Raw genomic sequence first — 15,898 nt, 5'->3', positions numbered from 1 at the left:
GTCATGCAGCGATGGGCGTATGACACATATGCAGCTAATGGTTGCCTCTGCCATTCCTCCGCTCTGCAGCAAAATGGCCTGATGAAATGCAGAAGGAGAAGACAAGGGACAGTGGGTGAGGAGGGGACGCATATCAGGGAAGGGACAGGGGCACTGTTGGATTGTTATGCATGTAAGGGGGGGGGTGCGGTGTTGCCTGGAAGCGTCGAGTGGGGAAGGCGAATGTCACTCCGATCAGTCGAAAGTGTCATGACGAGTAGCGGAGCCGTGACCTCTGATGGGGAGAGGGGAGAAGTAGAGGAGAAGAGGGAGACACAAGGCAAAGCGCAACATAACAGAAAAGGCAGTGACAGCAGAAACAGTCAGAGAGAGACAGAGAGAGGGGAAAAGGGGAATAAGAACAAGAGGGAGGGAAGTTTGTGGTGGGCCGACGCCAAATCCTGCCAGCGCTCCGGGCTTCAGGAACAGAGGAGTGATATCAGTAAAGACACATTCTCAGCCTGCCTATCGCCTAAATGAGGCCACTTCTGTCTTTAAAAAGAAACTCTGCTGCTTCTTTTCTCATTCACCACCTCCTCTGCAATCACAGGCTGGAGAAAGACCTGCGAGCTACCTATTGCCCTCTTTAAGAATCCTACTACATGATTATCAGAGCATCGTCCCACAATGCTGCTCCCCTACAACTGCTGCGAAATTAGATCTGTATTAACCCTTTGAAACCTGAGTTAACTGGCTTGAGTGCTTTGAAAAATGTGGAGAGAAGGCAAGGAGCAATAAAAGAAGAATGACCCAAAAATTAGCAAAAAAATATTAGAAAAAATTAGTAAAAATGAGAAAAAACAAGAAAAATAGTTAAAAAATAAAACAGAATAAAACAAGTAAATGACCCGAAAAACTTACAATAATTCTGAGCCATAATTTTAAATATGTAATAATAATAATAATATCTAAGAATAATTTTTCTCTAGCTTTTTTCTTTTTTCTAAAAATAAATAAATAAATAAATAATCTTTTCTCTTTTCGCAATTTGTGAGACATCTCTCACAAAGTTGCTTATTGCGTTTTTTTTCCAATGTTTCTGAAAGAAATTGCACCAATTAGGAGCATTTATTGGCAGATATGGTGTTTTCTTTTGTGTATAATCGCCTACAAATAAGAATTGTAGTGTTTTTGTTACTCCTAGAATAAACCGTTTTTATCTACATAGGGAGCGGGTCCTCATCTAAAGAGATTACCATTTTGCACTGCCATATTTCTACAGTAGCCCAGAACGGACAAACAAAACAAAACTCTAGATAAGGCCATTTGCGTTTTCACATCAGCGACTGTAGTTAGCAGCCCCTCCGCAACAAGCAGCGTCGGAAAAACGTTGATTTGTAATGTTAAACTGCTTTATTCAATGTTTTTACTGATTTAAATCATGTGGTCTGTTTGTTTTGGAGAGGAAGAAACCTCTGTGGATAATTTGGCTGATGGTAAAAACTCCTGAACGTCTAGATCAGTGGTTTAAAACTCATTTTAGTTCATGGTCCACATACAGCCCAATTTAATCTCAGATGGGCCGGACCAATAAAACCATCGTACAATAACCTATAAGTAGACGGCCATTCTTTAAAACAGATGAACAGCCTGAGATGTCTTAAGAAAAATAACTGCAATTTCAACAGTATGTCTCAGTTTTTCCACATTCACTCAGTCTGCTTGTCACTGTTATCACATGTGCATTTATCCACACACTTCCTGATACAGATTTTTTTTAACTGAAGCTGCTGATCAAAAATATTTTGCACAGTGTGCAATATCTTTAAACATGGTCACAGTAAGTATTCATTGTTATATCAGAGATCTGTATTCTGGTCAGGGTGGAAAAGCCTCTGCAGCAGAATTTTACATGAAGTAGGCAACGCATTGTTTAACTTGCTCCTGAGACCTGGCACCTCTTAGTCTAGTCGTCTAATGGGTCAGATTGGACCCTTTGGCAGGCCGTGTGTTTGACACCCTGGTCTAGATCTTAAATTATCAACAAAAGAAAATTGAGCACACATTAGCAGATGCTGGGCTAGCAGCACATCTCTGACATGCCAAACAGTATCGGAGAAACAGGAAGAGAGGAAGAGACCTTTGCGGATAATTCTGCTCCCGGTAAAAACCTACTGGATGTCTGGATCTTAATTTAAGTTACGAGCACAAATACGCTGACGCTGGGCTAGCAGCACATCTCTGATATGCCAAACAGCATTAGAAAAACACTGATTTGTAAGGTGAAACTGCTTCATTCAGAGTTTTCGCTGGTTATAATCACCTGGTCTGTTTGATTTAGAGAGGAGGACACCTCTGCGGAAAATTCGGCTCCCGGTTAAAACTTCATGAACAATGACCACTGAAAGAATTCTAACCAGGAGAAGTTTCAGCTGGTTGCAATCTGCAATCCTCACTGCTAGACGCCACTAAATCCCCCTAAATCGTACGCAGAGCTCCTTTAGAAGTGTCCGATGCAGGCAAACTTATGTCAGCCTAATCAAGAGCAAAGACCTTCATAACACACCAGCACAAAATGTGGTGGCAGCTTCTTTGAAATAAGCTTTCTCTTATTGTCCAAAAACTCTGATCTCCTGCATTTTAAACAGCAGAACAACAGAGCCACTTTTCCCGTCACTAAATGCCTCTGTATAATTACCAAGGCCTAACAAACCTCTTCATAAACCATTAGAGTAATGTTGATAATCATAAAGGCCAATAAGACGCCATCAGATTAATTAATGGAATCGTTTGTGCCAGGACGTCGCTGGGAGGATCCCAATCGCAGGAGTGACATCTAATTTAAGCCAGGTGACGGGAAAAGCACCAGAACACTATGTCAACTCTGTCATTACACAATGACAACCAATACATCACCACAGCGCCACCATACAGCCTCCACTGCCGGTGGACATCAGTGAAATTGTCTGATAATGGAAATGTTATTTCACTTTGGCAGCCCTGGATGCTTTCTCCTGAAATGAAGCGGACGTTTGGACAGGAGAGGAAGACGGTTGCTATTCCAACAAGAATGGGGAAAGACGTCTTTTTTATTTTCTCTGGGTGAAATCTATGAACAGCATTCTGTAGTGCTTAAGTTTTCCCTTTCTTGTCTTGTACTCTCAACTGTATATTACGTCCACTGTGTAACTTCTGAAGAAAATAAAAAGCCCTGAGGCTAAAGTATGAGCTGGAAAGCACCTAACCCTGAGTTCAAACCTACAGTCTAAGATAAATCTGAGATGAAAACCTCGAAAAGACAGACTCTGGTAGAGGTATATTTGTAACATCTCGACACCCAGACACCCAACGATCGAATGAAGAAGTGTAAGTGGGTTAATTCAAATTATTCTACAGGCCAAAGGGTGAGACAAAGAAAAAAAAGCAGATGTTGAAATGGTTTTCTGGCTGAATTAATTCAAAATATGAAGTATTGCTTGAACACTTCAAACCTCTTTAAAGCAGTAATATGAGATCACACCAAAGCTAATACAGACACTGTGTGTGCCTCGCCTGTGTCTCGGAAACCATGCGGATTACTGTGCTATCGAACAAAGTCCTCCTCTCTCCAACCACCGCCAGCAAACCTCCAGAGTCTTCTGGAAACAGAGTGGGGAGAGCGTGTGACTAGAATTACTGACACACTTTGAGAAAGTGCTAATCTCCGCTTGCTGTAGGACTTATTACCAAAGATTTCTCTTTTTTTTTCTTCACATATTGCTACAAAAATGAACAAGCGGCAACCCGAAATGTCAAGCTCAATATTTCAGTTATATTTCAGTGATTTGACTGCAAACAAAGGCAGGCCTGCAGTGTCATACAAACAACATGGATGAATGCACACTGAATGTGAATTAGGCCTGGGATTTTAAATACCAACTACTTATCAGGTTTTGTTTGGGGATGTCTGAAATCTGACATTTGAGTTGGTTTAACACAGCAAATACTGTACATTAGGAAAACAATATGCAACTGTGTTTTAATTTGGACTTTCCAATGTCAGGGTTCAATTCCAGCTGTGCACCTTTATTGCATGTCTTCCCATCTTTCCTGTCCACATCTGCACTATCAAACAGACACTAAAGGCCAAAACGACACGAAAATAACATTTAAAAAGACGCCAGAAGCGACATTGTCGCGGCTCACCTGTGGCAGGGCGGAGCTGAGCTGGCGCTGCAGAGAGTCACGGTCATAGATGACGTCCTGCAGGTGCTGCTGAGCCAGGCCGAGGCTCTCCTGGGTCTCCCTCAGCGTGTCCAGCAGCCGGTCCCTCTCGTCCAGCATGTTGACCATCAGCTGCTCAAAGTGGGAGTCCGGGTCCGAGGCGCTGCTCTGAGAGCCACGCTGACTCAGCGCCGTGTCCTCGCTGATGGTGGGCATCACCTCGCACATCATCCTGGCGCTGCCGGGGAGGAGGGAGATGAGAGATTAGACGAGTTTGACGTGACATAGAGAGTGTTGTGTTAGATTTATGTCTGATGGTGAAACATCAAACATAGAAAAGTAATTTATATATACAACTGTTAGACCATTGACCTTGATGGAATTTCCTCTTGTACGTCCTTTTATAGATTCAGGTATCTTGAATAAAATGTAAGTAAGTAACGTAACGTAAGCCTTAGCCGCTCTGCACTGTGCACCACTTGGGTCAGGTGGGAGCTAGCTAGCCCGTCGCCAGAAAGATTTAGAGCCACAAAACTCCCTTAGCATTGTTAACCACGTTAGCACCACTATCCTTGCAGACACTGCTGATAGTGCAAACAGAGATAACATTATTAACATTATGCTAAAGAGGGTTTGCAGTAAAAATTGAGATGCTTACTCACAATGCGAGTGGGCACAATGTTCCTATAGCAATGCTGTTGCGTGAGAACGGTGTTACTAGCGGTAATCGTCGAATGAGCAGCACTGCTAGCTAGCACTCACCAGACCCGGTTGGTGCGCTGTAAACTGAAGAGTCAGTATCATATTTAACCTACAGAGTATGTAACCAGTCAAAAATATTATTGGCTGTTAACTGATTGGCAGTTAACCCCTGACATCCCTACTCAAGCAATACAACTTGCGAGATGCTTGCATCTTAAAGATTGGTGCGCTGTAAACTGAAGAGTATCATATTTAACCTACAGAGTATGTAACCAGTCAAAAATATTATTGGCTGTTAGCTGACTGGCAGTTAACCCCTGACATCCCTACTCAAGCAATACAACTTGCGAGATGCTTGCATCTTAAAGATAACTTCATGTACACTCTCTACTTTCCTTTTACTATCCTGGTGAAATTAGCTTCCATTTGATCGCCTCATATGAAATAACCCACAAACTTCAGTAAAATTTGACCCAGGAAGCCATTTGACAAAAACATTCAACAGCAAGAGGCAGCATTACGCAATAGATGGCAACATCAATAAATATCAGCTCACTTGGGTCATACCTGAAGCAGTTTAATCGAGTGAAGGAGGACGCTCTTTAGCTTTGCTATTAAAAGGTGCCAATAACTATCACAGCAACCTTTTCATTATAAATGTCACCAGGCACTGCAAACAAATCTGAACTGCAGGCTGTATTGTTCTGTATTTGAGGTGGGAATAAGGATTCAGCTTCCACAACCCTGAACCCTGAAGGGGGGAATTTTCAACATATTCCCTTTCAGAGTTACAGCGGGCTGCACATATCCTACCATACATCATAGTGATGGACGGACAGCTCACTGGTCCATCGCAAGGTCAATAAAAGTGGTCAAATTTACAGACCTGGAGGCTAATCATTACTAAGGTGAGGCCAGTTCTGAGGAGCATGTTAAATCATTGAGAGTTCATCACAGACTGACCTGCGATCACTTTTGAGATTTGAGAAAAGTCAGACAACAACTTCTGCAATGTTTCTATCATGTTTATTATTCACGACACCTCAGGTTTATCTTGTGATCCATTGAATGGTCTCAACCACCAGGTTTGGAAGCACTGTTGACAACTCTCTGTGTCTACGTCAGTGCCTGCTACACGTGTGAATACCCACTATTTCTGCTTGTATGGCTGGTGAGTATGAGTCTGGGCCTGACACAGTTGGAGCTCGGCTCAGCGTCACCCCAGCGTTGCAAAGCTGCAGAGACGTCTTGGGAGGCTGGGCGTTCTGCCCTAGATTTCACGCTTGTGCTGTTTAATGATCCAGCCCAGATCGAGTTGCATAATACACCATATCTATGCTATAGTGGATATGTGAAACCATATTCCAGCTTCCCTGAGGGGCTTCAGGAAGCCTCCGGAGTCGTCACAACTGATGGGACAGTTAAAGGGTTAAAACTGGGTTTACATCATCATGCGTCAGAGTTGTGTTATGATGTAAGCTAGCTAAGCTACAAATAACCGTGGGTTACAAAGATTTAACAGGGTGAGGTAAACAGAAGAGACATTTAGGATACTCCATTGGTAAAAGTAATACTGGAAAATATTTTTCACATTCTTACTGATTTAATATTGTTTTAATCTGTGCATTGAGTACAAATAGATACCTAGACATGTTTAGCTTATCGTTAGCTTACCTCAAAGCCTATGAGCAGGGGGAAACAGTTAGCTTCTGTCAAAAAAGACAGAAGTACACCTTCCAAAAGCAATAAAATTGTCATTGTCACTTGGTATATCTTATTCAACAAGCAAGCCAGTTATTAATACATCTAAGAATCCTCAGGGTTTCATTCAGAGTTGTGAAATTGTGCAAAGCTAGCATCTTCAGTCATCCTACACTCACAGTCATTGGAACCAGCTGTTTGGTATAGTCATTAAACCACCGTGTCATACTTTATAATTTCTACAAATGTAACACACCAGATATAATGTGTATATAGTTTTCAAGTTCATCGAAAGCCCAAAGCTGAGCTAACCATTTCGCCAAGCAAGCTAAGCTAGGTTAGTTCATCTTGGACCAATCGCTCCACTGTTCGTAGGTATGAAATCGTTCTAGGCTAAATCTTCTAACTTCCAGCACAGAAAATAAGCTTCAATGTATTCATCTAATGTTGAGTATTACATTTCTGATTAGCTGGTTATTTTTTGCAGGCCCTGGAACAACAAATACTGACAAAAATCATGATTGATGCTAATGTCAAAAGCACAGCCAAACATATTTTGACTGATTTTTCAGTTTCCACAAAAATATTAAAAGGTGTCAAGAGCTCAGTCTACAAACTATAATTGGAAAGTCTAACATTGGCCCTTAATAGAGTAGTGCAGGGATGATGCTATTTTGTAGGCTGACGTGGAAGTTAGCATCGCCCTGGTTCCCTCGACGAAAAGTCCATGGGTTTTTCCCACTGGATTCCCGCACAAAATAATCTTTTTGGCAAACAAGAGTCTTCAAACAAGATTTCTGAAGTGTAGATACCATCACCAGATGTAAAAAGATAACATTGGGCTTTAAATTAAACTACACCATGGTCGCATGGTCGTTTAATGTCTCAGACAACCTCTACAGTTTGATTTAGCTGCTTGATAGCAACCGCCTTTTTAAGACATGTAAATGCTTCAGATTTAGGAGTGGGGTATGTTGTAGAACAATATGTGAAATTGCCTTAAGCTGGTGTTGCACACACACCTTATTTCAGGGATCTAGCCAAAACCTGGGGTTGGGTATGGAGCTCAGTACATCTAAGGGTACAAACTGAATCACGTTGGTATGATATGTATCACGTTAAATCCATCAGTGCTAAATTTTGGTACCTGAAAGCACATCTGGGTGGGAGGGCCGGGTCTAGACAAGAGGCCAAAGTGTCGCAAAGTGCACCAAACCCTGGAAACCAGGCAAAGACCTCAGAGGCTGACAATGGAGCTGCCAGGGTTGACTTCAGACAGGAGGTGGAAGCACCTTGGAGCCAGGAAGCCAACCACAGAGCCCACAACAGCTCTGTAGACTTTTCAGCGAACCAAAACTATCACTGCAACACCAATCTGTCACAACAGCTTCAGTGTTTGGTCTATTTTCTTTTCTATATTATTTTAGTAACAGCCTAGTACCAAAACTAAACAAGCAGAAACACATTCATGCACAGACACACGCACAAGCAGAGACAGAATATGTATGAGTATAAAAAAGCAGAGGAACAGGATTGCATTTTTGTCTACTACGTCACCTCTGCAGCCTGTTCAAAAATTACATTTTTGCCATCACAGAGAAAGTAAAGTACCAGACAAGGGTAGCGTTGGGTACCATGCTGGTATCAATTTAAATGTGAGCAGAACCCACCCCTTCCAAAAACACATTCAAAAAACCCTTTGACTTTAAAACGAGGGAACTGATGTGTAAAAAACACTAACTCAAGTCCAGGTCTCCAAACTCATTCCTACACCACTCTATACATACAGGTTAATCACTTCGATTGAATGTTAGCTGCAGGTATACTGCAGTTACTCAGTGTGTTGACCCAGGCCAGGTTTCTTCAGTAAGCTTTCAATATCCCACTGCCCAGACTTGGTCCCCTCTGGGTGTGTTATAATGGCAGGTCTGTATCTCAGCATGTTCTGGCAGTAATATGGGGTCTCCCAAATCTTCTCCAGGCACCCGGCCAGACTCTCACCAGTTCACCATCCGCTGCCGTTTAGACCTGAGAGACCGAGCCTGTGTGCTGCTTGGCTGGACGCTCCAGCACATGCCAGCCTTTCGCTTGGAGAGCAGGCCAGCCGGCGGACAGACTGGGACACCGGTGGTGCATTTTAAGTAGAAGGTAGTGATTTATTCCTGACTCTGGCTCAATACGTGTTAGCTGAGCGCAGGGAGGAAGGTGCTGGTTGCATAAAAATCCATACAAATACGGCATCTGGCAGGGAATATCAAAACAGGCTGAAGGCGGAGTATTGATGCTGATTGTAAGTTTGTGCTCCTTGTGACAAAAGAAAAATCCACCCTCCAGTAATCCACTATGAAAAATGTTCATGTGATGTTGTTTTCTTAGTACTTGTGCTGTTTCCAGTTTCCAACAAACTAACTTGTATATGCCTATTTTAGTTTGGGATTTCCTACAATTTATCTGCAAAATTTAATGTCGTTGGTTCAAAAATTCATTCACCTTTATCATGTCAAGGACCCTCAACTGATACACTTTAGGTCACAGACCCCCCTTTGATAGGATGTGGCCTCAGGTTGTTAGATATGATTAAGACCAGAATTCTATAGCCTAGTTGTGAACCACAGTTAAGGAGACAAGCCTGGAGGAAGTGAAACCTGTGATAAGAACAGTCACACTCTTAGGTCGTGACCTGGCATGAACATCCCCAGAAATGTAACTATCACAGGTAACTACACGTCACAGCAACGCAGACCTCATGTTTATTTTTGTAAACTAAAAACCATTTCCCTCAGTGCAAATGAGGCTTTTATTTACTAAAATTTCAACATTGGTGTAACAGGGGAAAGTCTGTTAGCTCCTGTGCTAACTTCTGAAATGACACACATAGTGTTTTATATCATAGAAGAAAATGTGAAAGTCTCTTTAAGCTTGTGTCCACCACAGACCTTATTTCAGGCATCTAACCAAAAACCGATTTGGAAAAACCCACTGACTCTGAGACGAGTGAACTGGGAGTGCAAAAATGCTAACTCATTTCCGGGTTTCGGACTCATTCCTGCACCACTCTATAAACCCACGTTTTAAGTGTGTTTTATGTGTGCTGATCTAATCTATCAAACTTGACAGCACTCAACACAGTGTAGAAACACCACCGTTAGCTAGCGTTTTGAATGTGTAATTGTAGAGCAACGCAGACATACCACTGTATAAGTATAAATGCTCAGAACAGTGGAGACCAGTTGTGTAGGGTACGACGTAGGCTCTGCATAGAACACGACTTTAAAACAGCCTTTACTCACATCAGGTTCACTTCTATAGTGCATTAATTAAGGGAACTCCCTAGAGTAGGGTTGTCATGAGAACTTCTACTACTTCTACTACTTCGGTACCAAGTCGATGCCAACACGCAAAAAATACGTCGGATCCTGTTTGTTTTTTTCCGGTACCGTAAGTACCGGATACAATTTTGCCCTCGTGTCGTGCCGATTCCCGTCGGTACTGACGGGGGCTGTATACGCGCGTCAGTCTGTGCCGAGGACGAGCGCCGAAGAAGATGTTCTCCATCGTCTTTGCTAGAAACAATGGCTTCTACAAGTGCTAGATCTTAGATCGGGCCCAAAAAATCCAGCCCGACCCCACCCGAGCCTGTGCATGTTCTGTCCAAGCCCGTCCTGGCCCGTCCCTGTAATTATGAGCCCGAGCCCGGTTTAAACCCGATTTTTTTTAAGGATACGAACGGACATTGAAGGCTGACTTTAGTCTTTCTTTCCATGGTAAACCTTCGTCATGTGCCTCTTAAATGTCGAGGTCCCAGTCTTTTTGCTGTCATATACCAGCAACGCACTACACTTGGTACACTCGATGAAGCTGACACATGTTGTCATCGTCAACAACTCACTCACACACACACACACACACAATTTCTGTTTTTTTTTTTTTTTTAACGTGGTATCGAATGAGTCACGAGAATCATGGAAATTCACTGGTATCGGTATCGACTACTGAAATTCCAGTATCGTGACAAGCCTACCTTGGATGTCTCTGAAGTCCAAGTTGAGAACTACTGCTCTAGTCTAGTTCTGCAAAATGCAAAATGGAAGCTCTGAAAAGCAAAATGGCAGCTCCTGTTTCCACATTCTGAGGGGTTAACTCCAAAACCTGACCTTTACTTGTAATCTCCTACATCACTCATAACTCCTTAGTGATCCCACTCTGCTGTGGTCTCCACAGTGCACCAACAAATAGGCCCATTTCTGTTGCGTAATGGCATTTTATTTCCCCTTTAAGCTGTGCGGGAAGCAAAGTGTATTGAGGATGTTTTTCTGCTTCATGGCACATACGATCCCCTTTTGTCCTGTTCCTGCACCTTATGCTTTGATCTCACCGTGACTGCCCCTTAAATCATTTCTACTGTCTATGGAAAATCAATAGACACGGAGGGAAAGTGCACTGACTGATCTGCTTTTGTCTGCGCCCTTAGACGTATTAAGCAGCCTCCCTGAAAACCGAAAGCAAACCATGTCACTCAATTAAACATTTATCCGCTTAATTGTGTCATTCAAAAGGCGTCTGGCCTGCCTCTTTAGTTAAAATGGAGATCCAGGAAAAGGGACAGAGGAATATATCTCGAATGCAGTGATAAACACCCACTGCTTTTCCTAAAATTCTCTCTTAAGTGGGGAAATTTGGCTCCTCTACTGCTCAATATTTGCCATATACTGTCAGCAGAGTGCATGTTTGAGTCGTTAGTTTCTCTCTTGTGTGAAGCGAGGAGGCAGTAGTGATGACAGGTAAGAGCAAGTGTGATCCTCTTGGAAAGATAAACGCTAATCACCCACAGTGGGCAGTGTGAACAATGTGTGGTCTGGGAGCTCTACTTGCCAGCCGGGATGCAGATGTTGTCTCACTAGCAGTGACAATACTACTTCCTCACAAGTGCGCCGCCAATTTGACCCTCATTACAATAACCATTTGCTCGACAGATATTCGCAGAGCCCGAAATAGGACGACAACTGATGGAGTGTCGTTCTTTGCACATCTCCTCTGCAGTGCAACATCATGGCACATTATGTTAATACACACCAGGAAATCTGCCCTCAAATTCCACGTGTCAGACGTTTGGCTTAGCATAAATGCATGTCTAATAATGAGTATGTACGATTTTATCTGTTGGAATGATACTCACAGAGAGAAATTGGTATTTGTAGCAATAGACTAAGAATGTTGTATAAACAAGATGGAGCTTAAGTGAGTGAATTTAGCGCGGCTGGTTAAAGATGTTAAATGCGAGTCTGAAATTATGCAGGAATCACGGGAGGGAGGAACAGCAACGCGCTCAATTGAGCACATTGTGGGCTGCAGATGCAGTAAGAAATGCGTGCAGACAGACAGGCAGGGATCATTGGGCTTTTCTCTCCATGCCATATGCCAATCAATGAATTATTCAGGGGGGTAGGAGTGAGGTTTTCTTCCCAATCAGCGCAACAAATCCAGAGCCCTTTTTTCTGCCTAGCAGCCTCATCTAAGCTCAGACACCTGGCTCCAGGCTGACGTCGAGCTGGCAGCAGGAAGTTGCTGAGCAAACTCAAGGAAAAAAAGGCAGAAGCGATGGCTGACATCAAATCGAAAACTGATGAGATCACAGCAAAACCTGAACCACTGGCTCTTTTATAGGACTCTAAGTTTGTAAAACCCACTCCAAAAGCCACACTGACAAACCGCTGCAGCCCAGGATCACATCTACAGTGGACAACGCAGCACCTCACAATTTAAGTTCGATGCCAGGGCTTTGTGCCAACACAGGAGGTAGTGTGACCTGTAAGTAGCAAGGATACAATCGATGGATACCACCTGATTTAAAAGCTGGGATATGAAAGCATTCTGGCGATGAAGTACAGGAGAAAAGGGACCTGTACAAGAGCCACATCTGTTTATTTAATTATGGATCACTACAAAAAAGCATGGGCGGATTACGGGACAATGAGCCCCTGGGCACAGACATGAAACAGGCCCTGCCATCTCTCTTACACTGGAGAAAGACACACAGACTTCATAGCTGTTTAGGCTCTTTTTGTTGTTGTTTTGCATCTCCTTGTAGTCGTTGCACATAAGCAGTTTTAAGAGTAGCAAGCGAGGGTGACACAGCGAGAAAAATAAATCATGTAGGAGACCGCTGATTTGTGTCCCGTGTGAAACCAAAAGTAAACATAATTATAACCCAAATCAGGATCGTTTCCTAAACCTAAACAGCAATGTATCACCACGGTTTGGTGGTGTACTGCCAGTGCCCCCCTCTTCACAGTGACAAACAGAGTGACAGGACGGCTGACTCATAAATGGGTCCAACGATGCTGGTGTGTAAAATGTCTGTATCTTCACTGTTTTGCATTTTCATAAACTATGATACTCGTCACATCTCTCATCACGCCAAGGCGCCGTCTCATTTCCTCTTCCTCTCCTTGTTAGTTACATGCAGTAACTACTATTAGACTAACGGCAAACCGTAGTGGAAACACTTGCAACTTCAGTGTGTGATGCTTAATACAACTTCAGTACTATCTGCTGCCTTATGTTCCACACACAGTTCCAGGTCTGCTTGCTCACCAGAGCAGCAACTCTAATCTGTGTCTTTGCCATCTGTGGCACAGCAGCCTTCATTGTTGATAGGCCATTACATATGACATGAAACCAATCAGACAGTGCTGTGGGACACTGTGCGAGGTGACAGAGTGTTATTCCACAGGCTAGTTAATAACATGTCGGGCAGGAAATCCAAAGTGTGGGATCATTTTGAGAAGGTGAAGGACGAACCAAAGGTGATATGTAAACTCATCTTCATTGGTCGACTACAAACATGACGTATCATCTGAAACATGGAAGTAGCTACATGCCCATTAGCCCACAGCGTCATTAACAGGCGGCTCCTCAGTGTGTGACGTGCACTTGTAGATAAAATATAGGCCTATATTAATGAAGGTTCATTAGTACGGTTTTGTATTTCTCTGTAATGTAGCACAGTGTTAACAATGTTACTGATACTATTCTTTCTCACACCTTCAACTCAAACCATTGTGTTGCCCCGCCCAAAATATATCATATAATAATTAATACCCTGTACGTAACAAGTGGAAACTGATATGTCCAAAACTGATGCTAGAGGGGCTCCTTGAGCGTCATAAATTGAAGCAAACCAAGCTGTAGTATCTGACAAGTTGTAAATGAGAACGTGTTGACGGTGACCTCGAATGATATTTGCCTCTATATTAGCCATCCACATGGTCAGGGCAGCAACTGCAGAGATATCTTCAAGATGATTATCTACACTTTAAAGACTGTAAATCAGACAAATGTGACAAAATGAACAATAAAGCCCTGGTGCTTGAGAGTTCCCCTGAGTTTAACTGAATCAGGCAGTGAGCTATCTATATGGGACAGATGTAAATTCTACCACTTATGTAGAACCACTCCATTTTGGGAAGAACAAATCAGCAAGCTGCGGCTAATTTCCTGAATGTCTTCAGTTAATCTAATTAATGGAAACAATTGTGTGAGCAGATAAGGAGCAGCTACACAAAACAGCAGTATGTTCCCGAGCAATATATGGCCATGTGAGGCAAATTCAGCACTATTCGCCACCTGGGAAACATCAAACGGCATGCAGAGGAGCGAGCGTGTGCAGAACAAGCAGAGGACTGAACACGACACTCTGTGGCTTTGTAGATAAGCTGAACTACTGTATGCTTGTTGAGCTGACTTTGGAGACGTTAAAATAGGACTGGCATTATTTAATAGTGTGTTTAAAGCTTTGTTATCATCAAGCATGGAATTCATAAGTAAAGAGATGGTCATTTAGAAATGATTTAAAAAACAAATTAGGCCCGAAAAAGCCCATTAAGAGGCCGATATTTTATGAAATACGAGGTCAACTTTTCAAACATTTGTAACACCCTATTAGGCTCAGCTCCTCACGACATGAAGAAGAGTGTTAGACCCGATTGTTTTGATGATAATGCACTTCACTTACATCAGTACCAGGAGCACTGGGCTGATTACACACGTCGCTTTGCGGTCGTCAAGGGAGCTGACTACTGGGAAATTCCACTTTTAAATAATGTCTGTGTTTGATTTCTTGGCCTGCCACTGAGCGCAAAGTGCATCTACAGACTGCATTGATGAGCACAAAGGGTAATGGCAAAACTGTTGCACGCCGCTCTTCCCCCACTTTGGCATCCATATTGGGCCGACAGGTGGGAAAAGTGTGACACAGCATTTTTGTGAATGGAACAGACCAGATTGCATGATACACTCATAGTGCCGAGAAATCCCATTCATATGGCTCCCTGCACCACAGAGACTTCTGACAACCAAGAGACAGCCTGCCAAGAAAACAATTCAAGTCTATTCAATTTAATCACAGCCACAGGAACATACAATGGCACTCAGATGGGAGTCTACTGAGCGGATGGAGCAAACTATTAACTCATCTCCAACACTTCAAGGCCACACAAAGCTGATCTGTGACCTGCAGTGTCAACCCAGTTGCCAGAAAAACATTTTGGCATTGTATGTTTCTGCAAACCATAGATCAACAACAGCGCTGCAGTTAACATATGGTTAGATTTAGGCTGAAAAACCACTTGGTTATCATTAGGAAAAGCTTATGTTTTGGTTGAAAACACCCAGTTTTGGGGCAAAATCTGGCAGAAAACACTGCGATTCCTCAGTAAAAAACAACCACTTTTCAGGGCACTATCCCAGCAAGAAACACGGCCATGTGTTTCTTGCATTTCTCATGACACTAAACCGGCAGAAAACCAACTATGCCTCTGTAAATACAACTGCTTTTCGTGGCAGCGTCCTGGCAGGAAACACAGCAATGTCTCTGTAAAAAACAACTGCTTTTCGGGACACTATCCCAGCAGGAAACCAACTATGACTCTGTAAATACAACTGCTTTTTGTGGCACTATCCTGGCAGGAAATGCAGCTATGTTTTGGTAAAAAAAAACATCCGCTTTTCATGGCACTATCCCCGCAGAAAACCAACTATGCCTCTGTCAATACAATCACTTTTTGTGGCACTATCCTGGAAAGAACAACAGCGATGGGGTGCTACAAAACACCACTGGAAACACAGCAATGACTCGCTAAATAGCAACCAGTTTTGTTATTTGTCGGTCTTGACCAATCGTCTGCAGCTTGGTAGCCCCCTCACCAAGGTGTCACACCATCCACCTCCACCTCCCGATGATAAAGTCAGCTTATAAGACATCACGTTAGAAATGTTGATTTGTATGAAACATGCAAATGTAACATATTCATGG

General features: G+C 42.9%; 1 protein-coding gene across 1 annotated transcript in view; it reads right to left on the bottom strand.

The window, feature by feature from the left end:
- The window catches only part of ppfia2 (PTPRF interacting protein alpha 2), a 281,112-nt gene that overhangs the window by 260,753 nt on the left and 4,461 nt on the right, over positions 1-15,898 (bottom strand). Inside the window, exon 2 of the mRNA XM_050036740.1 lies at positions 4,165-4,420. Within this exon, the coding sequence (XP_049892697.1) occupies positions 4,165-4,413 (249 nt within the window). The 5' untranslated portion in view covers positions 4,414-4,420. The remainder of the gene's footprint in view (positions 1-4,164; positions 4,421-15,898) is intronic.

This window comes from Epinephelus moara, chromosome 23 (genome assembly GCF_006386435.1).
Source record: "Epinephelus moara isolate mb chromosome 23, YSFRI_EMoa_1.0, whole genome shotgun sequence".
NCBI classification, from domain to species: Eukaryota; Metazoa; Chordata; class Actinopteri; order Perciformes; family Serranidae; genus Epinephelus; species Epinephelus moara.
The sequence above is the reverse complement of the archived record's forward strand: the minus strand, read 5'-3'. Positions and strand labels throughout refer to the sequence as shown.